At 43.4% G+C, this 24,769-nt stretch overlaps 1 protein-coding gene across 3 annotated transcripts in view; it reads left to right on the top strand.

Moving 5' to 3' along the window:
• Positions 1–12,907, top strand: part of RUNX1 (RUNX family transcription factor 1) — an 88,786-nt gene extending 75,879 nt beyond the window's left edge. For 2 of the 3 annotated variants that reach the window (XM_059922289.1, XM_059922287.1), the window contains 2 exons: positions 6,556–6,717; positions 12,077–12,907. In XM_059922289.1, the coding sequence (XP_059778272.1) occupies positions 6,556–6,717; positions 12,077–12,552 (638 nt within the window). In that variant the 3' untranslated portion in view covers positions 12,553–12,907. The remainder of the gene's footprint in view (positions 1–6,555; positions 6,718–12,076) is intronic. The other variant, XM_059922288.1, reaches the window with a different exon arrangement.
• Positions 12,908–24,769: the final 11,862 nt, after the last annotated feature.

Raw genomic sequence — 24,769 nt, 5'->3', positions numbered from 1 at the left:
TCTTTCTTCCCATTTCTGTCAGTACTGTCATTCATTCCACTTATCCATCTCTTACAACCACCCAATACATTACTATTATGACTTTAAACAGTTATCTTTTGGATCAGTTAAGAATAGGAAAAATAAGACTTTATTTTACTTTCATTTATTCTATTATGCTCTTCCTTTCTTTATGTAGATCCAAGTTTCTGACGTGTATTATTTGCCTTTTCCCTGAAGAACTTTTTTTTAACATTTCCTGCAGGACAGGTCTGCTGGATAAATTAGCTCAGTTTTTGTTTGTCAGAGAATGGCTTTATTTCTCCTTCACCTTTGAAGAATAATTTTGCTGGATATAGAATTCTAGGTTGGTAGCTTTTTTCTTTCAACACTTTACTACACTGTACTTCTGCTTGCATGGTTGCCGAAGAGAAGTCTGAAGTAATTCTTATTGTTGTTCCTGCCTGGGCAAGGTATCTCCCCCACACCTTTCCTTTCTGGTTTCTTTCAAGATTTTCTCTGTCTTTAGGTTTTCTGCAGTTTCAATATGATATGCCTAGATGTAGATTATTTGGTATTTATTTTGCTTGATGGTCCCTGAGTTTCTTGGTTCTGTGGTTTGGTGTCTGTCGTTAGTTTTGTCAAGTTCTCAGCTATTAATACTTCAAATATTTCTTCCACTCTGTTTTCTCCTTTTCCTTCTGATATTTCTACTACACATATATTACACTTTTGAAATTGTCCCAAAGTTCATGGATGTTCTGACTTTTTTTCTTTCTTTTTTCTCTTTACCTTATAGTTTGGGAAGTTTCTATTGACATATTTTCAATTTCATTGAAATTCTTTCGTATTTCATTGATTCTTTCCTCACTCACGTCCAGTCTGTTGATGAGCCCATCAAAGGTATTTCTCATATCTGTTACAGTGTTTTTCATTTCCAGAATTTCCTTCTGAGTCTTAAGAGTTTCTCTCTCCCTGCTTACATTACCCATCTGTTCGTCCATGCTGTTTTCTTTTTCCATTAGAGCCCTTAACATTTTTTTTTTTTTTTGGCTGAGTTGGGTCTTCGTTGCCATGCACAGGCTTTCTCTAGTTGCAGAGAGCAGGGGCTACTCTTTTGTTGCGGTGTGTGGGCCTTTCATTGCGGTGGCTTCTCTTTTGCCGAGCATGGATTCCAGGCGTGCGGGCTTCAGTAGTTGTGGCACGCTAGAGCCCTTAACATATTGATCAGTTAAATTCCCTGTCTGATAACTCCAAAATTTATGTCACATCTGAGTCTGGTTCTGACGCTTGTTTTCTCTCTTCAGATTTTTTTCTTGCCTTCTGTCGTGCCTTATTTCTGATTTGGAAGCTGGATATGATGTATCAGGTAACAGGAACTGAAGAAAATAGGCCTTTGGTGTGAGATTTTATGTTCATCTAACTAGGAGCTGGGCTGTGTTTAATGTTTGCTGTAGCTGAAGGTGCCAGAGGCTTTAAATTCCACTAATGTCCTTGTTTTTGTTTCTGTCTTTGGGCTTCCCTAAGAACCCTTCCTTAAATAGTCTGTCCTGCAGCTCCTTCAGCTGTAACCCGCTGCTATTATACTGGATCCCATGAAGAGCTGGAGGAGTCCCTAAATGAAAAACCCATGAAAGTGTCCCCACCCCACCCCCATACACACAGACAAGAATGCAGCCCTCAGGAGTTTCTTACTCTCACACTAGTCTATACTCAGCCTCCAACAATTTGTCAAAATTACCACTTAAATGTTCCTACCAGTTCATGGCTCCAGTGGCGTCTGCTCCCAGTAAGCACACCTCAGCATAATTTTCTGTATTCACCTCTCTCAAGATTTCAGGGTGGCAGTTTGCCCTATGACCTCAATTCTCTACTAGGTCTGAGAAAAATCGTGGATTATCAGTTTTAGGTTTCTTTTCTTATTGTAAAGATGGGAGTAATAACTTCTAAGCTCTTGACATTTCAGAGCTGAACTTGGACCCAGCAGAACATTTTGACTTGAATTATCTGATAGGGTCATTTTTTACTTTGAGGACATTTTGATGTTGCTGCAGTAAAGGTAAGAGCACTCTACTCTCTTATCGCTTATGTATGCTGTGGGTACCTCTGAGCTCACCACTAGCCTCAACCCCCCTTATTCCTAACTCCCCCCCTTCTTTGACCTCATTTCAAATGGAAAGGAGTGGGGCTCAGGATCTCAGAGGAAGGGGGCTGTTTTATCCACTACTTGATGGATCAAAAAGCTAAAAATAACCCATCATAAAACGGCCTCAGTAAAGCAGCTACATCAAAACATTATGTACCCTGGAAAAAACAGGATGCAGACAGACTCAAACTTAAATTTTCTAATCCAGTAGTTTTTTTTACGGAAACATGAGCTGGTTGAGATTGGATCCTCACCTTCTCCGTCCTCACCTCAACTCTCCAGTTTTCTTGCCTATTTACCACTTAATCTCCTGAGTCCAGTTCTTCTCTGGTGCTGAAGACTCTGCATGTCAAACTTTTTTCAGTGAACAGAACAGTGTTACCTGAGTCTCATCCTGGAGCAGGTGTGTGTGGCCTTACCAATAAATATCAGATGAGTCCCTTGGCACAGATTTCTTTTCCTTTTTAATATAATCATAAAAAGTAGCCAGACTTACTGAGCATTTAATATGGCCAAAAATGGTGATACCCACTTTATATAGTTTATGTCACTTATCCCTATTACCCTTTGAAGTAGGAAAACTATGTATCCGAGGAAATCAGTGACTTGCCCAAGGTCATACAGCTAGCTTATGGTGAAGGAAGAATTGCAAACCGAAATCTGTTTTTCACTTAAATTAGGTGCTTTCCCTTGTCTGTTCCTCTCAGGGATATAACATAGCATGTAATAAATACCACTAGGGTTCTTATCTCTAACCTGGGAACGGCTGTTTGCAAGTCCCGTTTAGGGAGGTAATCCAGCTGTTCACCTGGATACAGCCCCCACTAGCCATAACTCTAGAAGGCAAGGACTATAATCCACTCACTACTGAGTTCCCAAAACAGTGGCCCTAATAAAGCAAAAAGTTCATTGGCAACATGAATGAATGAGGAAGTAAATAACTTCATGAGCCTAAGAGTGAATGAATGAAGTAACTCAGCATGATGATTAAGGCAACAGGAAAAAGACTTTCCAAGCATCATACAGTCCTGGGATCTTCATTAATATCAGACTCTTAAGTTCCAATGGGACAGGGACCATATTGGTCTTACTCATAAATAAGCACATGCCTGGCACATAGTAAGTTTCAGTAAACTTGTTCTTTTTGGTGGATTGACCTATCAGAGGCATTCCCTTCAAGAACAAGCAGCCCTCCTCTGAAGAATGATGGACAGTGGTTCTCTTCCTCAGCCTATGACTTTTTTCTTGATAACCCCCATCTTATCCCTGTCCTACTTCCTCTTCCCAGAATACACGTATTTACTATTACAAGCACCATTCTTCACCTCAAACACCCACCTGATTCTTCCCTAACTCTGTTTAACATACGAGTTAAGCAGAGAAGTACTGTTTAGGACCTATTTGAATTAGGATCCTGCACTGTCACCACTGACAGGGGCTTAGAGATCATCTCCTTTCAGAAATGAGAATAAGAAAGGGTAAGTAAGTAACCCAGGGTCATCACACATACAGGCCAGAGGCCACATCTCCTGCCTCTCAGTCCAGTGCTCGGGTGGCCCACAGCACTGTCACTTCCATACTTGCCTTCATGTGTTCACGCTGGCCCCATCATGGCAAGAATGGTAACTCAATAGTAAACTCAGCAAACCATATTATTGGCCCTTCGTTTTTTGTTTTGTTTTGTTTTTGTTTTAATGAATAATCCACGTAATAGAAGAAAACACGCGAAACTCCGACATGAGAAGCTCGCCATCACCACCTTCTGGCCCACTGCTGCCAATGAAGCCAAACACAGTTCACTGTGGTCACAAATATGAAAAATGATCAGGGGTCACTGGGTTTTTAGTGCTGTCCCCCAACTAGCACTGAAAGGCTGAGTTGTGGTGTGAAGTAAGAAGATGTTGAATTTGAAACCCTGTGTTAAAAAAAAAAAATCATAGAACCTGGACTTTAATCATAAAGATCATTACCAAAGCATATTTTTAAAAGGCTGTGAAACATTATGCAACATTTGCATGGTTTAATTATGAGTTTAGAAAAGCCTAGCACAACTTTTTCACTACAGTAAAACATGACAGAGCATGAATCATGGCATAATACTTTATGCTTACTGTGGTTTTAGACATGGGGTTAGGGGTGCTGGGCTGTCTACACAACAACGCATGAATTCCTGTACCGCAATTCACACCCAGAGGGCTTTATGACAATTATAAAACCTCTTCTGTTTGCTTTTTAAATGATTAAAATATTTGAATACTATATATATTCACTTTGTAAATACATGTATCCAGGACATGTGCATGTCTTATGGAAAATATCTTGAGTATATAATTTTATTTTCACTTGGAGCAAAATACTTGTAGCAGTATGGGAATGTTAAACAATCTGCTATTGCTATTTGCTTTCAATTGCTGGAAACACTCTTAGCTGTAAGATTATGCAGGATCTCTGACTGTAGTTGAACACTTATTTTCCACTGAGTCTGGAATGGACCGGCTCTTTATTCCTTGCCATCCCCTCAATTCTCTAAAATTCAGAAGAAAATGAAGACCTTTCTTTAATAGTAGATTTCAAAGATTCTAAGTTAAAATATTTCCCCAGGTTCTTCAAAATTAAAAAGTCAGTTATTTTAAAGAAAAGAAGGAAGTAGATCAGTATGAGGGAAACCGGGTAGAGGGCTCTTGGGAGAAGAGTAAGAAGGAAGACTTGGATCTCCAAATACTTGATTCTGTTCTCCACTGTGACAGCTTCAAAGGCATAAAAGACAAGGGACACTTTAACTAGAAGTGAAAAGCCCCAGAGGGAGGAGATGTGGACAATGTATAACGAGTAGAAATAACTCATTTCTTTATGTCACAACACACAGAAAACTGACACCTGTTGTTTTCCTAAGGAACTTTGCTCTTTCTGTATTTACTCCCAGCATCATGAACCCCTGGCTATGAAGACCCTTTGGAGTTAGTGTAGTTTGCTGTCACCTTTGTCTACAAAGAAGGTGGAACACAAAGAGAAAATTAACGTTTAATTCTAAGACAGAAATGTAAAGCTATCTTATGGTGAGACAGTGGTTGATTTTTAAATTTTCTTACACATTTTGCCTAAGAATAGAAGGTGTTGTTTTTTGTTTTCCTCCTCTGCAAACAGTATGATGCTTTTGAAAACTAAGACTCCTATGAATGCTGGAGTCAAATTTACAAAATGCTTTTTACCTAAATCTTCTGAAGTCAGATCTTTGTCTCTTCTCTCGCCCAGGCCTCTTTTTTTGTTGTTGTTAACATCTTTATTGGAGTATAATTGCTTTACAGTGGTGTGTTAGTTCCTGCTTTATAACAAAATGAATCAGCTATACATATACATATATCCTCATATCTCCTCCCTCTTGTGTTTCCTTCCCACCCTCCCTATCTCACCCCTCCAGGTGGTCACAAAGCACCGAGCTGATCTCCCTGTGCTATGCGGCTGCTTCCCACTAGCTATCTGTTTTACATTTGGTAGTGTATATATGTCCATGCCACTCTCTCACTTCATCCCAGCTTACCATTCCCCCTCCCCATGTCCTCAAGTCCATTCTCTATGTCTGCGTCTTTACTCCTGTCCTGCCCCAAGTTCTTGAGAACCATTTTTTTTTTTAGATTCCATACATATATGTGTTAGCATATGGTATTTGTTTTTCTCTTTCTGACTTACTTCTCTCTGTATGACAGACTCTAGGTCCATTCACCTCACTACAAACCAGGCCTCTTTTAATGGCAATCTGTAAAATACTTGCTCAACATTCTGCCCTTTAGAAGTTGCAAACTTGAGGTCTTGAGAAAAAGTGGAAGACATCTCTGTTAGTCTGGGTTGATAGAGCCAGCTCTGCACTGCCGGGTTTGTGAACTAGTCATCAGGCCTCGTTGCCAGTTTCCTAGCCAGACTTTCTTTTCAGTTATCCTTGGGAGAGAGTTCACCTGAACTGAAAACATTTAAAAGCCACAGAATATTTTTGCCAAAGGTACAAAAAAAAGACCCAAACCCTTGCATTCTTTTGCGCCTACTGAGTAGAGAGAGATGGGTGATCACCTGATAATGATAAGCATGATTACAAAGCTGGGCAGTCAATACGTGCAGTCAACAGTCTGAATGTTAACACTTCTACCTGGAAAGCATAATCAGCCTCTCTCATCATTAGTGTGATTAAAGAAAACCTTTGGAAGGAACAGTTAGCAGAGGAAAATCTTCAAGAATCAAACATAAATTATATCAGTATCGTTTTGGGGGGAAATCATCAGACAAAAGCAAATATTGGGACTTAAGGAGGCTTATTAAACACTGGTAAACAGCCCACAAACATGTATTAGATTTAAACAAAGGTAGCTAGTTTTTTATTAAAAGATTTTTCTAAATCCTGACCCACTCTACATGTAAGTGACCTCCCTGACTCTCTGCAGATACAAGGCAGATCCAGCCGTCCCCACCATGGTCCTACGAGCAGTCCTACCAGTACCTGGGACCCATTGCCTCTCCTTCTGTCCACCCAGCAACACCCATCTCGCCTGGACGGGCCAGCGGCATGACAACCCTCTCTGCAGAGCTTTCCAGTCGGCTCTCAAGTAAGCTGCTTGAAAATACACTCTTTGAAGTCCGGCTGCAGTGCAAGGTTCTGGAGACCAGACGGGATGCACGAAGGGGGTGGCAGTCATTTTTGATTGGATACAGTACGGTTTAAAGACAAGGCTGTCTATCTCTAAGTCCCCCGCCCACACGCTGATTTTCCTTGACACTCAGAGGCAGAGATTACGTACAGATGTGAAGGTAGAAGTGGCTTGGAAAAAGTGGACTCCTTGGGCGTTTGGGGGTGCTCACATTTGGCAGGCACGGGTGGCAGCTGAAGGGTCAGTGACAGAAAAGGCCAAAGTAGTCAGCTTCTGGGCCTCAGATGGGACTGATCCATCTTGTGGTGGCGAGCTTTCACAGGCCACGTGTACAGCGCACTGCAGCACACGTGGAGTGGGACGCACATCTACCCCGACGGGACACCCCCAACTAAGAGCTGCTCGTATCAGGCTTGAGGAACAGACTGGAAAGCTCAGGTGTCGTGGTTGGCATAGTTGTTGTTAATACGTGCTCATTAAACCTAGTCATTTAACCTTTGAGACCTCTGGGCTTGGCACTCACCTTTGCTTGTGGGCAGGGAAATCAGAGTTACAGAGAAAAATTCCTTTGTTGAAAGCAAAAAGAAGCGACTCCCTGTTTGGGGCTTTGAAATTAGAGCTGGACCAGACTGTGAAAATACTTCAGAGGACTTCAGCAGTAGGAAGCCTGAGAACACACTTCTGTGGAAGGGCGGCTGTTTTTGCTTTTCAGCTCCTGGAATCAGATTATAGCAGATTAGGGGCAGGCGAAGGGGCAAAGGCACTGCGTCTGCCATTTTACGTGTGGTGTAATGTTGTGTTTTGTGGTCGACTTGAGATTTCCCCAAATGCTTCAGCTTCTTCTCAGAGCTTCACAGAATCCCTCTCAGCTTCTCAACAGCAGCAGTGCTGACACCTGGGGCCAGACAATTGTTCACTGTCGGGGGCAGTCCTGTGCACTGCAGGGCCTTCATCAGTGTCTCTGGCCTCTAGATGCCAGCAGCACCCCCAGTCATGGCAACCAAAAATCACCAGACGTTGCCAAATGTCCTGAGGGCCACACTGCCCCCCAGTTCAGAACTGTCTTCTTGGGCGAGGTAGTAGAACAGGAAAGCCAACTCAGTTGCCCAGTTTCCACACTATTTTCAGCCACCGTTGCCAAGAATTTCATGGCACCTGCCGGGCTAAGGAGTTAAGGGACTAGTGTAGGAATTATGAAGTCCATTTAGCTTGTTGTTGTTGTAGAAGCTCTGTCCCCTCAGTACTGGTCTGCTTCCAAAGGCACTTGTCATCTTTCATTGTTTCTTCTTCTTGTTGGCACTGCTCTGCCCACTGGCTGTGGTCTACATCTGAAGCAATTACTGTTTTCCTTGGAAATGTCCCTGCTGTGGGTCTGTCCCTTGGAATTTATTTCATAAGTCTTTTGACTCAGTCAGCACCCAAGATCATCGGCACCTTAGAGTCCAAGAACCCTAGGGGCCAGCTGTTCTGGCTGACCAGTTCAGATGGAAGGGTGACTTCTTTTTTTATAGGAATGAGTAACATGTGCCTTCCCAAATCCCGTCTCACAGTTACACTTCTGAATAGCCTGGACTTCAGTTAGCCAAGGAGCAATGGAAGGGCATTTTATGGCATGAGGGTATGAAGGAGATAAAAACCACATCCCATTTCGGCGCCCAAGCATGACCCTGCGCTGTCCTGGAGGGTGGACCCGGGAGAATTCCAGAGGAGCTTTCACCGGTGGCAGAGCACAGCATGGGAGACTGCTCTACACCTTGGCAGGTCTCCCTCTGAGAAATCGAGCCTGGAGCCCAGGCCTGAAAAGTGCTGTCATCTCCCTGTGGGCAGGAGGGGTTTGGGATACTTAAAAGAAAAGTGGCTGCTTTGAGAGCCTGCTTTCCTTGAATCCCCACCCCCAGCTCAGCTCTGTGCTCTGCCCCTCCCCGCCCCCAGTGCCACCGGGGCTCCCTTTGGCCAGAGAGCCCTGTGCTCTGTGTCTGTCTCTTACTTTTGCAGACAGACTCCACACCTTGTCTGAAAAGAGTTGTCATCCGGAGGTTTGCTTTTCTTTTTTTTAAATAATGCTTAGCTGCCAACCTGGGCGACAGACAGCATGCATTAATCTGAGTCATGCAAGATCCTTTTAAGGCAGCCATTATCTGCTCAGGCTGTTTAATCCTTCGGGGGCAGTGGGAGGGGCCCAGAGTAGGGCTGCTTTCATCCCCAACAAGCTGCAGAATGAAGACTTGAGCTGTCATGGCAAATATTTAGCTCCATCGGTGGGGAAACATTTCCAACTAAAATACCTGTACCGCCTAATCCCCAGATTTCATACTCTTTAAAAGCTCCCTGTGAGTATCAGGGGTCCCCACCTCTGCCCACACTGCTGCCGAATAAGGGGGCACCAGCCCAGGCAAACGGACAAATGAGCTAAGGCCGGGTGAACTGTGCGTCACTGGTGGGGCTTGCTTGGTAGGGGGTGTCAGATTGGACATAAAAAGAAAACAAGTATTTTAATAGGTCACTTGAATCTGAGCCTACCTAGTGGGCCGAAGTTGTTTTGTTATCACAATGTGTGTGTAAAGGACAATTTGGCCAAATGGATGGTCTTTTGTAGTGTGACATTGGTACTATGTGGACAGAAGAAGAATCACAGGCAACATCTAAGATCTTCCAGATATTCTGCCCACAAGTGAAAGAACTATTTTCCCCTGACAGCTGAGACCATAACATCATTCCATTACTTATGTCCGTGACAAATCACGGGCTCACTTGGGATTCCAGTAACTTGCTGTCATCACCAGGTTACCACACAGCAGTTGGAAGAGACTGGCAGAGCATGTCCAGACACCGTCATGAAACAGGGTGACCTTTCATTCATTTTCCAGTGGATTCACCTTTTTGTCTCATGGCAAATGAAGCAAGAGGAATAATGGGTGGAGTCATTTATTTGTGTCCGGAGTATTGCATCAGATGACAACAAATTGATTGTATTTGCCTAATGCTTCTCCCTGGACTATAGAAATCTAACTGGAAAAATGGAGTTAAGCTTCCTGTTAACTCTCAAGTATGTCACAGCTCTCTGTGTGAACACAAACAAGTGACACAGGGCTTGCTCACAGAAGGCCCCGGCGGGCAGGGACAAACCCTGTGGAATGAGGTGCGGCCTGGCTTCAGGACGAGCTAGAGAGTGTCCGTGGAAGGGCAGCCCTTGAACCACTGTCACTTTACAACCTTTTCCCTGCCCACACGTCTGCCTCGCTTTGAAAAGGTTAACAAGAGTGTTTGTTTGAAAGTCAGACTCCTGGTTTCCTCATCAGTGGAGAGATTTGCTGCAGGCTTCGGTTGTTTCTATAATTACCTCTCTGACGAGGAGTACATCCCCTCATCAGAGGCACCCCAAATTTACAGGAGTTCCCTTGGAGGGAGGGAGGGGGAGAGGGCGAGAGAAAGAGAGAGCAAGAACGAGAACACTAGCTCTCCCTGCTGGAATAACAGGCTTGAAATATGAGGAAGTTGATCAACAGCCGATGCCGTCCAAAAGCAGATTAATCCACCCGATGGCTCTCCTTTCATAGCAAGCTTTTGGCTCAGTCAGGTTTCTCTGTGGGCCTAAACACAAAAGGACACAGGCCACATGCCATCTTGAGCTCGGAGTTATTTTGTATGTTGATTTGAGAACTGATAAATTTTAAAACATTCAGTCCTTGCCTCTGCTCTGTTTTGTTGCTGTCTTTCGGGTTTGCTGACGTAAAGACTACGGTCCTGGCCTGGTCATTTAATGAATAATTCTGAGGAACAGAAACTACCCCAGGACACCATCCTACATGCACAGTGGTGGTTCTCAGCAGGGGTGGGAGACTTCTGCCCCCCTCACCCCTACCCCCAGGACACCTGGAAGGTTGGGAGACATTGTTGGCTGCCACAATGGGGGGAGTGGGGTCACTACTGACATCTGCTGGGCCGAGGCCAGGGATGCTGCCAACATCCATCCCAGGCCCACATCACCCCAACAAAGCTGGCCCCAAATGGCAGTAATGCCACTGTTGGGAAACTCTGATCTACAGGACACAGGAAACCCATCCTAGCACCCAAACCCCCGAGTAGTTCCCAAGGGCAGCCTGTGGTTAAGGAAAACGCAAAAAGATGCCACAAAGGACAGCCAAAGCCAGTCGGCGAAATGGTAAATGCATCATCCTACCAAATGAGTTTTATAGACAAAGCTTTGCCATTTCTGGTAGAATTTCAACATGTACAAAAACGGAGCAGGTAAGTCAAGGTACTGCAGCCACTCCTCTTAACAAACCGGTGATGTATCTTAGAGAAAAGCACGTGAAACCGAGGCTGTACTGTTTCTAAAGCTGTGGCACTAGTCTGAAGGTAGATGTGGGAGAGAAAGAGTGATGTGACGGTTCACGGTGGGAGTGATGTGACACCCACTCCCAGTAACTATTATGGCGTGCATCAGCTTCAACCATAGCAAACGGCCAATTTTTAACTATTCCGGGCCTACCGAAACAGCAGGTTCCTAGGATTCAACCTAAATATTATCTATAACGTATTAAAATGTTATTACATATTAATATTGTTATGACAATACTGTATTATGTATATATATTCTATTAATATTAATCTATTAATGCATCCATTATATTAGTTCTAGTGTTACACTGTTTTGTTATATATTGTTATATTAATATCACCGATTAAATGTACATTACCACTGATATATTAATATATTGATTATATAGAGAGGTGGCAAACTTTTTTCTGCAAAGGGCCAGATTCTAAATACTTTAGACTTTCTGGGCCCTACAGTCTGGCCCTCCAGTCTCTGCCATGACCACTCAACTCTGCAGTGGTGATTTAAAAGCAGCCATAGATAATACAGAAAAGAATGAGTCAGGCTCCTTCCAATAGAACTTCACGTATGAACACTGAAATTTAAATTCCATATCATTTTCACATCAGGACATCATCTTTTGATTTTTTTTCTTTTTCAACCATTTAGAAAAATAAAACTCATTCTTAGCCTGTGGGTTTACAAAAATTGGTAGCAGGTGGATCTGGCAGGTGGGTTTGCCAACCCCGCAGTTACAGAAATATGTTTATATTAAGCAAGTTATATTAAGCAAATTACATCTAATATGTTTATATTAAGCAAGTATTATATCATAAACCGTATTACGTTGCATGAGATCGTATATTACCATCATCATCGCAGCAGCTCACTGGGCAGCAGCATTCTGGGTAATCCTCCCGCGGGCGGGCCGGCGGGGTAAGGGGCGTGGCCTCCCTGAACCCCCGTCTCACGATATTTTTCTCGCCCGCCCCGCAGCGGCGCCCGACCTGACGGCCTTCGGCGACCCGCGCCAGTTTTCCGCGCTGCCCTCCATCTCCGACCCCCGCATGCACTACCCCGGCGCCTTCACCTACTCCCCGACGCCCGTCACGTCGGGCATCGGCATCGGCATGTCGGCCATGAGCTCGGCCACGCGTTACCACACGTACCTGCCGCCGCCCTACCCCGGCTCGTCGCAGGCGCAGGGCGGCCCGTTCCAGGCCAGCTCGCCGTCCTACCACCTGTACTACGGCGCGTCAGCCGGCTCCTACCAGTTCTCCATGGTGGGCGGCGAGCGGTCGCCGCCGCGCATTCTGCCGCCCTGCACCAACGCCTCCACCGGCTCGGCGCTGCTCAACCCCAGCCTCCCGAACCAGAGCGACGTGGTGGAGGCCGAGGGCAGCCACAGCAACTCCCCAACCAACATGGCGCCCGCCGCGCGCCTCGAGGAGGCCGTCTGGCGACCCTACTGAGGCTGCGCACGCGCTCTCCGTGCGGCCGGGCGTCGTCCCGGAAGCGCCTCCTTCGGGCTCCGGCCTCGTGTGCTCGGGAAACCCGCGTGGGCCCGGCCGCCGGCCCTGGGGAGCGCGCCGCTGCCAGCCGCCGTGGTGATCTTGTTCCGGGCAGGGCCCCGGGGCCGCCTGTGCTTCTCAAGTCCGTGCAGTTCGCAATTGCCGTTGGCCCATCTCAGATTTTTCTAACCTGATGCAACTTGAGGGTGTCCGCTTCACCACCCCGTGGACACGCTGTAAGGCAAACAGAAAGATTCCCAGAGGGAAACTGTGAATGCTTCTGATTTAGCAATGCTGTGAATAAAAGAAAGATTTTATACCCTTGACTTCACTTTTTAACCAAGTTGTTTATTCCAAAGAGTATGGAATTCGGGTTTTTGGGGGGTTTTTTTGGGGGTGGGGGTGGGGAGATGCAACTCATTCTGTTTGGCATCTAATTCATATTTTTAATTTTCTTTTGCAGCACCTTATAAATTGCAAAATGCGTATTTGCATTTGGGGTGGTTTTTATTTTTATATATACATAAATTTGAGCTTGCTTCTTTCTTGCTTTGACAAATGAAAGAAATATGATTCCTTTTTCTGTAAGTTTTATTTAACTTTCCTTTTGGACTTTTTTTGTAGTTGTTTTTTGAGAAACGGCTACAGCTTTGGGTCATTTTCAACTACTGTATTCCCACAAGGAATCCCTAGATATTTATGTATCTTGATGTTTAGACACTTACTTAATGTGTTGATACTTTTTTATTATTTAAATGTACTTATATTAAGAAGAAAAATATCAAGTACTACATTTTTTGTTTTTGATAGTAGCCAAAATTAATTGTATCACATTGAAGAAAGTTGGGAAAAAAGGATGGGTAATGTGATCACTTGGTTATCTAAATATTGTTTACATTAAACTCCCTTTAATGTTAATCAAACGAGTTGGTAGCTAACGCAGCAATGTTTTTAGTAGGCTTTTTAGATACTGAGGGTCACTCCAAAGATCTAAAGTATGGAATTTTCTGCCAAGCTCAACAAAGGGTCTCATATCTGACTCCCTCCCTTCAAACGGAGAAGGTCAAATCTGGTTCCAGAGGGTTCACGTAGATGCAATGATTGCACCTCTGGAGAGGATTTATTTTCTAGGGGTTTTCTCACTTCATGGCCTCTTGTTAATGTGAGACATGCTTTGTAACAGAATGAATCCAAAGAAAGCTGTGTGGAGGAGCGGTAATCACATGGAAACCGAGTGAATGAATTCAGGGGTTCCTTAACTGCTTGATTCCGGAGATCAAGAAAGGAGATCATCTGAATCTAGAGTTCAGATTTTTTTAGCTCCAAGAAAATATTCCTCTTTGATACAGTACCTGTTCATTGATGCAGAACGAAACTTGTGGCTGTCCCCCAAGGCTGGGAGTGGAAGGGACTAGACCGGATGCCTTTGACAGCTGAAGGTCTCCAGCTCAGTTTTCACAGGGTGGGCCCAGAAGCAGGCCTGAACAAGCCAAATCCCCTCCGTGTGCCTCAGTGGAGTCATGTGGGAAAGCATCGCCCCACCTGTGCAGGACCCCGTCCCATGCTGCTCACTGACCACCCATATTTGTGTTGCTCTCACCAGGCTGAGACCCTACCCTGTAGGGTGTGTGCACTTTTACCCGTGCATCAGCATGACAGGAAAGATTCATGTCACTGCTGCCCATGGCTACAATCCAAACATACCCAATGTCACTGTAAATTTTATGGCACTATTTTTATTGGAGGATTTGGTCAGAATGCAGTTGTTGTACAACTCATAAATACTAACTGCTGATTTTGACATATGTGTGCTCAGAATGATCTGGTTGTTATTTAATGTACCTCTTAAATTAGTTGAAACGATTTCAGGTCAACTCTGAAGAGTATTTGAAAGCAGGACTTCAGAACAGTGTTCGATTTTTATTTTATAAATTTAAGGATTCAAATTAGAAAGATCTTTGGCTGCAGGCAGCAAAACAGCTGGTCTTATTTAAAACAACTTGTTTTTGAGTTTTCTTATATATATATATATTGATTATTTGTTATACACAGATGCAGTAGCACTTTGGTAAGAATAAAAGAGTAAAGCAGTTTGTGTTGTCAGTCAGGTCGTTCTTATCTAGAAAAGAGCTAAAGCAGATCTTGGAGAAACTCAGAATATATTTATTTTCATTTTAGGCATAATTCTTCCTCCATGACACATTTTCATGTTTTATTCTATGTTACATTTTTACAGCAAAATGACCCTTAAATGTCAGTAAATTTAAAACTTTTTATTTCTGAAAAGGACCATTAGCCCATTTGCCCCAAATTGAACTTTCTTTTCATGATCAGCCTTCGTTTCATGATCAACGTTCTTTTCAGCACATTGCCTTATCTGACCTGACAAAATGTTGTTTAAAAAAATGAAGGAAAAAAATGTATATTTTTCAGTTCAGTTCTGGTACCTGAAGATATTCCAACTCAAAATCAGCCCAATGCCCTACAAGGGAAATCAGATAATCTCTCACATTGAATCTTCACTCTCAAGGCCATGTGTGAGGAGAGCTTGTCACTTTGTCGTGGACCCACAGGTTTGGCCATTCAGAGTTTCACAGACCCTTACCAGCATATATAGTATTTAATCTTTCCAGAAAAAAAAAAAAAAAAAGTCAAACCTTAGTTGTTTTGGAGATAGATCTCATACTTAATGCATTTTTCCCCCTGAGGAATTCCGTTCTGTTGCCTTCAGGTTAAATTAAGGTGGTCCTTTTATCAAGTAGATCCTTAAGACAATTAAGTAATAACTGGATGTATCTGGGAGCACTGGTCCAGGAGAAGAAAGATTAAATAGCCATCTTTACTGCTCGTTCATGCCCTTATTTATAATTTCAACATAGACACATATTTCAGTTCTTTTTGTTTTTCTCACTATCTAAAAATACTTCTATTTTTCTCCCTCTCTGCCCCCCACAATTATCTCCTTCTTTGTCTCTCCCCGTCCCTCCTCCAAATCCCACCTCTTCCCTCCTCCATTCTCCAGCTTTGTATAAGGAGATAACACGCACACCCATCCCGACACCAAACACGTTTCCTCCCTTTACATAAAGGAACATAGTGAGTCAGCCTTTCTCCTGCGTGTGGGTTTCTTCCAGCAGAACGGAGGCGTTGCCAACCATTTTGGGTCTGCTCGCTGTCCAAGTGCAGCAATAGAAGCCTTCCTGGGCAAATTACAATCAGTGACTTAACAGACAGCCTTTCTGCTGCCTAGGGTTTCTGTGCAGATAAACAGAAATGCTCTGATTAGAAAGGAAATGAATGGTTTCACTCAAATGTCCTGCAATTTAGGACTGCAGATTTCTGTCTTGAAATACCTGTTTCCTTGGAACATTCCGTCCTGGTGATTTTTGTTTTTGGTGTTTTCTGGGGGATGACATGTTTAGGGTCTTTTATACATGAAAAGTCGGTTTAACAATGATATCAGAAAACATTTTTTATATCTGAACAAAATGCCTTTTTATTTACCTGCAGTATACAGTCTTTTGGGACTTTTTCTTTGTCTGTTTCTTTGTTTGGAGTTTTCCCCTCCCTTTAGCCAGATCAGTATTGATGAGGCTGATCATTTGGCATTTTTTTTTCCTTCCAGAAGAGTTGCATCAACAAAGTTAATTGTATTTATGTATGTAAATAGATTTTAAGCTTCATTATAAAATATTGTTAATACCTGTAATAATGTTTTTTCAATTTTTTGTGTGTGTTTCTAAGGACATTTTCTTATGTTTGCTAAATACTGTAGACAACAAAAAAAAACCGCTTCTTTCTACTTTGTTTATTTTAGACTTAAAAACGAGCTACTTTTTATTCACTTTTGTAAAGAGCTAATAGCATGGTTCTAATTTTTTTTTAAGAAGTTCACTTTTTGTTCTGGGGAAATGAATGTGCAAAAAAAAAACCTGTTGGTTATTTGTGCTATTCTGGATGTATAAAAATCAATGGAAAAAAATAAACTTCCAAATTGAAATGACAGTATAACACATCTATTGAAAGAGTACCGATGGGAAAGGCACACTACTTGACTAGACTCCACCTCGTGTCTATTTGTGTAGCAGTTACTGGATCTGTTCCCAAAGCATCCTGGAAATTTGTGTGTGGTTTCTTTCTCCCTCGTACTAACCTAGTGAACATTTTCTGCAAGGGAACTGCCAATCTTGAGTTTTAAACCAGATACGTTGTGAGAGGACACCCCAGAAGCCCCTCTCCAAGGTGTTTCTAGATAGCGCAGGAGAGCAGACACTCCACTGGGTATGATTTCACTCACGGCACCTAATCACAGTGGCTGCCGCCTCTGTCAAGAGCACCCACCGGGCCCAGCTTGTGCAGGGCAGCTGGACTGCCGCTGCCCAGGAACCACTGGGCCTTACTTTCTTTGTACCACAGTTTCTTCTGTAAATCCAGTATTATAACTAGTGAATGGCAAATAAACAGTTTGGCAACTACGTACACCATTATCACATTGGTTTTTGTCTTTCTCTGAGATGGAGGGTTGGGAAGCCAGCTGAAGCCCCCTGCAGCACACGGGAAACCGCCTTCAACGGGCAGTTTACAGTCTGCAAGCTGAACTCTGTGCCTCTACCTCTCAGGGCCTCCTGCTCCCGACAGCACCACGGCCTAGGCACGGCCCAGGCTCCCCAGGTTGCTGCTGTGGGTATGAAGGAACACCGAAACATGCATAAATGCCTGTCTTACAAAAGAAAGGAATTAAGTGGGATTTTCAAACACAAGGTGGAAAGGGTATATGTTCAACCTGAGGCCGGACACCCTTACCTGCCTCCATTTCTGTAAATTTCAGGAGTCAGCCTGATGACTGCGATGGGAAGTTGTTTATAAGGGCTTCCCTCACCACCAGCCCTGTGCAGAGGAGTATTCGTATTTCAGTCTCTGTGTGATCCAAGGTACCTCCCAGCCAAGGACCGGGATAAAGCTCCTTCCCCGTTCTTGCCATTGCCACCTCATGGTCTTAAGTGACCTACAGGATGGCCACACAGAATGTCAGGAACCAAAGCAAGTGGGATCAAAAGAAATCACGGGGACGTCCCTGGCAGTCCAGTGGTTAAGACTTCGCCTTCCAATGCAGGGGGTGCGGGTTCAGTCCCTGGTCAGGGAGCTAAGATCCCACATGCCTTGTGGACAAAAAACCAAAACGTAAAACAGAAGTAATTTTGTAACAAATTCAATAAAGACTATAAACATGATCCACATCAAAAAAAAAAAGAAAAGAAATCACAGACGTAGGAGTTAATGGCTAATGAGCAGGGGCAGGAAATGGGTGGAAGGACTGGGTTATATACGTTCCGAAAGGGAGCCTAGGGGAGCTGCTGGAAGCATGTACTCAGGGTTTGAGTTCTAGCTCTGTCTCACACGAGGGAACAAGTTAAACTAGTGACCTAGTTTTTCTCACCTGTAAAATAGAGATAATACTGTTTCAAGTTATGAAATTTAAATAAGTTGATACATATCAAACACTTTAAAAAGTGCTTGGCACATAATACATGCTCAATAAATGTTAAATACACGAAGTGATACCACACATTATTAAACATGTAAACAATATCAAATAAAAAGTTTCAATGCCTTCCACTTTGCCCAATCCCTGCCTTGCTGTTGCTATTCACTGTTTCGTGTTCACCATTCCAGACTCTTTTCTATAACCATAACATACACCATGTATTTAATCTACACCCAAGCAAAAAGGCATCAGATGATACATATCATTGCATAGATTTTTCACTTAACATGTATACAGCGTGCATCCTTCCACATGAGTCAGCTTAGATCTCCATCATTCTTTTTAACGACTGCACTACCTAGCATTTCATGGTTGTACTAATCCATTTACCCCTTCATTTATTGCTGGACATCTAGGTTGCTCCCAGCATCTTGCTATAACCACAGTTCTCTGTATATATCTTAGCACCTTGTGCTAGAATTTTTGTACATTTAAAAGCAACTGCTGGTTCAAAACAATTTTACATTTTGACAGGTACCTCCAGATACCTCTTTCGGAAGGTTTTATTGAATTAGATTTCTAGGGTCGGGGCCCTGTACTAGGAAGAAGAAAACAGAAACTTGCCAGGTAGATGCTTGATTGCTGCCTGTAGCAGGCATTTAATCCAGACCTTAGTGTCAGAGGGATTTTGGATCTTCTGAAGAAGTGCTCAAAGCATTCCAGAGGAGGAGTGTCGGCCTGAAGAAAAAAATTACAACAAACATTTTTCAAGTGCCTACTACAAAGCAGGCTCTGGTTTAAGCGCTTCACGTATGCTAGCTTATTCAGTTCTGACACTGGCCCCATGGGAGAGATCCTGTCGTTGTCTCCATTTTACAAATAAGGAGACTGAGGTCCATGAGGTTAAGTAAGTCACATGGTCCCATGGCTATTGGAGGAGCAGCAGTCCAGCCCGGGACCCCCTGCTCTTAACCACTCTTCTGTACTGAACCTCTGAGCAACGCTAGACATTCCTTGATGACAAAAGAGTTGTTTAAACCTTCAAGGGTGGCCGGGCTCTTCAAATAATGCTGCTTCTTGCTAGTCTGAAAAGCAGAAGGGAGAGATGATTGTGGGAGGGTTTCTGGTAAAGGGGGGCAGGGCTTGGAGCCCACAGGGCTTCCATGGAAATGGTTCACCCCTGCTCAGCGCTCGAGACCAGGGAGGGGTTCCAGATTAAAATCTCCTTCCCTGCAGGACCGAGCGTGTCAGGCAGACCCCGTGAATTCTGAGGGGAAGCCTCTGCAGGAGTCTTCCACACCTTCCCGAGTCTGCCCTCCATTTATCTATTTATTTTTAATTAATAAACTCGATTTTTAGGACAGTTTGAGGTTCACAGAGAAACTGAGCAGATAGTATGGAGAGTTCCCATCTCCCCGACCCCTACACATACCTCCTGACACCAGCACACAATTTCCTGGGTTATTAACATTTTAAACATTAAGGTGGTGCATTTGCAACAACTAATGGGCCAATATTGATACCTCATTATTAACTAAAGTCCATAGTTTATTTAGATGTTCTTAGGATTCACCTAATGTCCTTTTTCTGTTCCAGGGTCCAACATTACATTTCATTGTCAGGGCCTCTTAGGCTCCTCTGGGCTGGGACATTTTCTCAGACTTCCCTTGTTTATGAGGATCATGATAATTTTGAAGAGTACTAGTCAGGTGTATCGTAGGATGCCCCTCTATCAGAATTTTCTGCTGTTTTCTCTCGTGATTTGACTGGGGTTATGGGTTTGGGCAGGAAGATCACAGAGGTACCATGCTATTTTTACCATATCATACCAAGTGTATGTACTATCAACATGATTTATGACTGTTGATGTTGGCCTTGATCAACTGGTGGGGAGTGGTGTTTGCCAGGTTCTCCTCTGTAAAGTTACCCTTTATTTCCCCCTCTCTGTACTGTACTCTTTGGAAGAAACTCCCTACACACAGGCCACGTTTAAGAAATGGAAAACGATGCTCTCCCTCCCTTGGCTGGGGCAGCTCTACCAGCAGGCGGCAAGCCCTGTGGGATGCAAGGGCCAGATGCTCCCAGCAGGAAGCATTCTCTCTGCTCCGTAGAGGATGGGCAGCTCCCCTTTCTTCTGAGTGCTTGTGCACCCCCCCTTCACCCCTCCAGCCTAGAGAATCCAAAGGTTCAGGGTTCTAGAAGCATCTCCATGTCACTTTGGGCCCACTTTGGACAAAGCCCAGTTACCCCATCCCCCGGCAACCAGATAGTGATGCTGATAAAATCCTCACCAAAGTATCCAAATATGGCCTATGATCGCAAGAGGTCACCACCAATTTTTCTTTTTCTTTTTCTTTTCTTTTTCCTTCCTTCCTTCCTTCCTTCTTCCCTCCCTCCCTCCCTCTCCTTCCTTCCTTCCTTCTTTCTTTCTCTTTCTTTCTTTCTTTTTCTTTCTTCCTTCCTTTCCTTCCTTCTTTCTTTCTCTTTCTTTCTTTCTGTTTCTTCCTTTCTTTCTCTTTCTTCCTTTCTTTCCTTTCTTTTCTTTCTTCCTTTCTTTCCTTCTCTTTCTTTCTTTCTTTCTATCTCTTTCTTTCTTTCCTTTCTTTTCTTTCTTCTTCCTTTCTTTCTTTTTTCTTTCTTTCTTTCTTTCTTCCTTCCTTTCCTTTCTTCCTTTCTTCCTTTCTTTCTTTCTTTCCTTCTTTCTTTCTTTCTCTCCTTCTTTCTTTCTTTCTCCCTTCCTTCCTTCCTTCCTTCCTTTCTTTCTCTCTTTCTTTCTTTCCTTTCTTTCTTTCCTTTCTTTTCTTTTCTTTTTCGGTTTGGCACCATTGGCTGAGCTTTGTCTTATGCCCTGACAGAATTCTCCACATCTTTGTTCAAAACCAGCCCACCTTATGTCCATGACTTACCTTAGGAAGGGTCTCAGCATCCTAGATCCCAGCATCCTAAGGGGACTTTGAATCCACCCCTCTCTCTGATGCACAAAAACCCGTCCCCATCCCTGGGGGTTTCTCAGGAATAGGTGTGCCTCCTTCTTGACATATTACAGAACTAAGTTCCCAGCTCACTTTTTCAAAGGGAGAGGAGATGGCATGGAATGTGTTTACTGCCCAGGCAGGAAGAGTATTAGTCGTGTGCCAAATTTTAACATTAGTAATTAAATTTTGCATACTTTAAATTCTCCCTTGTTTCCATTTCACTGATGCTGTTGTAAGGATTAATTAATGTTTTGAAAGGGTTTTGAAGATGAAAAGTCTTACATGCATACAAAGTACAATTATTTGTTATTACAAATAATTGTATGAGACCACTTTCTTCCTTGATTACATGAAGGTTTCTGCAGGTAGTTAAAAGCTGCAGTGTCGCTCTTACAGAATGGCTGCCTTCATCAAAAATGTATTCTATGGCAGTGAAGCACAGAGTCCTTTCCCTCCTAAAGGGGGAAGCAGACCCCAAACCAATGAACAAATAATATACTGTATGTCAGAGGGCATAATCATTTCCTGGGATTGCTGTAACAAAGTACCACAAACTAGATGGCTTCAAACAACAGATATTTAGTCTCACAATTCTGGAAGCCAGAAGTCCAAGATCAAGACGTTGGCAAGGTTGATTCTGTCTCTAGACTCTGAGGGAGAATCTGATGCTTACCCCAAGCCTTGGTGTTCCTTGCCTTGTACATGTAGCACTGGAATCTCTGCCTCTTTCACTAGGCGTTCTTCCCTGTGTGTTTCTGTGTGCAAATTTCCCTCTTCTTATAAGGATTCCAGTCACTGGATTAAAATCCACTCTAATTTAGTATCACCTCATCTTATCTTGACCACATCTACAAAGACCCTATTTCCAAATAAGATCACATTCACAGGTACAGTACCGGGGGTTAAAACTTGAACACATCTTTTCAGCCCACAGCAGATGGGGATAGCTATGGAGGGTAAGGAAGATGATGTGCTCCAAAGATGGAACATTAGATGTCTTGAAGGATGAATGGGGGAATAAGCCATTTTAGGGACTTTAAGCAAAGGGGACAGTGCAAAGGCCCCAAGGCAGGACCTTGTGTGGTGTATCTGAGATCGATTGAGAAGGCCAGTGTGACTGAAGTAAAAGGAGATGATGTCACAGAGGTAGCAGGACCAGGTCACACACAGCCATTATTGTGGGATTTTGACTTTCTTCTTAGTGAGAGGGTTTTGAGAAGAGGAGTGACATGAGCTAACATACGAGGCGGTTGCCTGTTTACAGGGCATCTTGGTGCAAATCGAAAAGGGTGCCCTTTGTCCAAATGGACAGCCTTGGAGCAAAGCACATGATTCAGTGAGTGAAGCAGGGCTGGGTTTCAGCTCCTGTTCACCTGCTCGGCTAGGCTCTCCAGGTAGGTAAGAGATGTTACAGTAGAGGTAGCAAGGATTGTTTGGATTCTGAATCCATTTTCAAAGTAGAGTCCACAGGGTATGCTGATGGGTTGAATCTGGTATGTGAGAAAGAAAGGATCTGAGGACACCCTCAAGGATTTGGGCCTGAGAAACTAGAAGAATGATGTAGCCATTCTCTGAGATGGAAATCTGGGGAAGATTGAGTTTGTCTAGGGACCCCAGTCTCGTGGTGGGGCAGGGGAAGGAGAGACTGGACCGTATATGCTCTTCAAGATTTCTTCCAACAATGAAGAATCCATCCAGGTGGAAAGAGAAGCTATGAAAAAAGTTGATCCACCTTGCTTGTTAGGAATGCTGCTTGAGAACCACACACAAAGGTTTGATAAGAAAGCAGTATTCCATTTTCTGACATGTACCCCATGATCTAGAGCTGACTCTTTGCAAAACAAGGAGGACCCTTGAACTCTCCTCTGCATGTCCTCATGGTCTACTTTGATAAGTGAGGGATTTCCTCTTCCTTTGGCCTTACTGCCCACAGGCAGGCAGCCCCACAGCAGTGTCCTAGGTGTTAGCTCATCTTCCTCTTACGCCAACCGGCTGGCACCCAATGATGGAGGGAGCATTTCACAAAGTCTCTGTGCGCCTTGATTTTGATTGCCAAACAGAATGGCCTGTATGTTAAAACCTGCAAAAGCGATAGGATTTGCAGAGCTGAAATACCTGTATCTCCCTTCCATTAATGAATTTAAGAGAGCGAAAACCTGCTAGTTGCTTACCCCAATCTCTATTTTCATTAGTAACAGATTCCGTTGGGCACATGACTGCCTGGAAGAAAGACCACATCTCCCAGCCTCCCTTGCAGTTTGGTGTCCCATGTGACAAATTTCGGGCCAATGCTATCTAAGTGGAGGTGGGGTATGGCAGCTTCTGGAAAATCTCCTTAAAGGAGAGGTGGTATGCATATCTTCTTCATCCCTTCCCCAGCCTTGCTGCCTAGAATGGGGAGGTGATGGTTAGAGGGAGAGAGCAACAACCCAAGAAGGGCAGCTGGCATTAGAAGGAGCCTGGTCCAGTGCTTTTGTGGAGCCCTCATCCCAGCCCTGGGCTGCCTGCCTGTGGATTCATCTACACCCAAGAACACTAAATATTTATCTCTCACTTAAGCCACTCATCTGTGGGGTTTCCTGTCACTGCAGACAAACTTAATCCTTATTGACACACATACATAAATGGTTTCTGCTGGGTCACCTCCAGCAGAAGCAGTGGCTAGGGGAAAAAGTGATTTCTTTTCTCCCAAACTCCGGTTCCTTCCAGGTTATCCAGGGTCTTTCAGGGTGTTCAGGGACTACAAAGTAATGAGGAAGTGAGAGGGGGTACTAGGGTGGCTCCAGAAACTTCCGTGATGAACAGCCTAGTGCCCTCACAGAGGACTCATCCCTAACTCGGCCCTAGGGTTTGTAACAACTCAAAAATGTCTAGGTCATCTTGTTGGAAACTACTTGGCCTGTGATCCATTTGCCTCAGAGAGTCAAGTCACCTTAAAATTCAATCCAGCTTCAAAGGTTTTGGCATTTTTTCCCATGTCCCATCCTCATTTGCCATCTTGGTTTTTAAACTGTTGAGTATGTCTAAGGGCAATTCTGACTTTCTTTTTTTTAATCTTTGACAAGCAGTCAGCAAACTTGAAGTGTTTTATGGATAATGGTTTTTTTTTATTAATTAGGTGTCCTTTTTACCCCTTGTGAATAAATGTGGGACTTTTAAGCTTTTTTTCTAACGCTCCTTTTCTCAAATGTTAAGCTATATTGGTTTTCATTTTTTAGTTTAATTTTATTTACTAATGTTGCTTTGTATTTAGTTTCACATGAAGAGCTTCCAAACAGATGCAAAACTTTCAAAGAGGTGAATTTGAAGAGAACTGGCCATTAGATGATCGATCATTAGGCAGGTTTTCTATGGATTGGTTTTGGGTAATATGATCACCTTCCTACACATAACACATTTCCAGAATCTATGTTCCTTAAACCTAATCAAATGACTTGAAACCTACAAGCCTCGGCATCCACACAGTTAAGGTACAAATAAAAATGTTCATTTAACCATTTTGAATAATACATATGTTTGGCAAAAAAAATGAAAAGGAGGACAATAGAAAATATTGGAGTGGATGAGGAGCAACTACAACTCTCAAACTTCGCAGTTGGGAATATAAATTAGTTTAACCACGTTTGGAAAACAAGTTGATGTTACTCTCAAAAACCTGAATGCATACTTACCCGAAGTCCCAACATTTCTACCAATAAAAACATACTCCATAAATTCT

This window comes from Balaenoptera ricei, chromosome 4, assembly GCF_028023285.1.
Source record: "Balaenoptera ricei isolate mBalRic1 chromosome 4, mBalRic1.hap2, whole genome shotgun sequence".
Taxonomy (NCBI): Eukaryota; Metazoa; Chordata; class Mammalia; order Artiodactyla; family Balaenopteridae; genus Balaenoptera; species Balaenoptera ricei.
The sequence above is the reverse complement of the archived record's forward strand: the minus strand, read 5'-3'. Positions and strand labels throughout refer to the sequence as shown.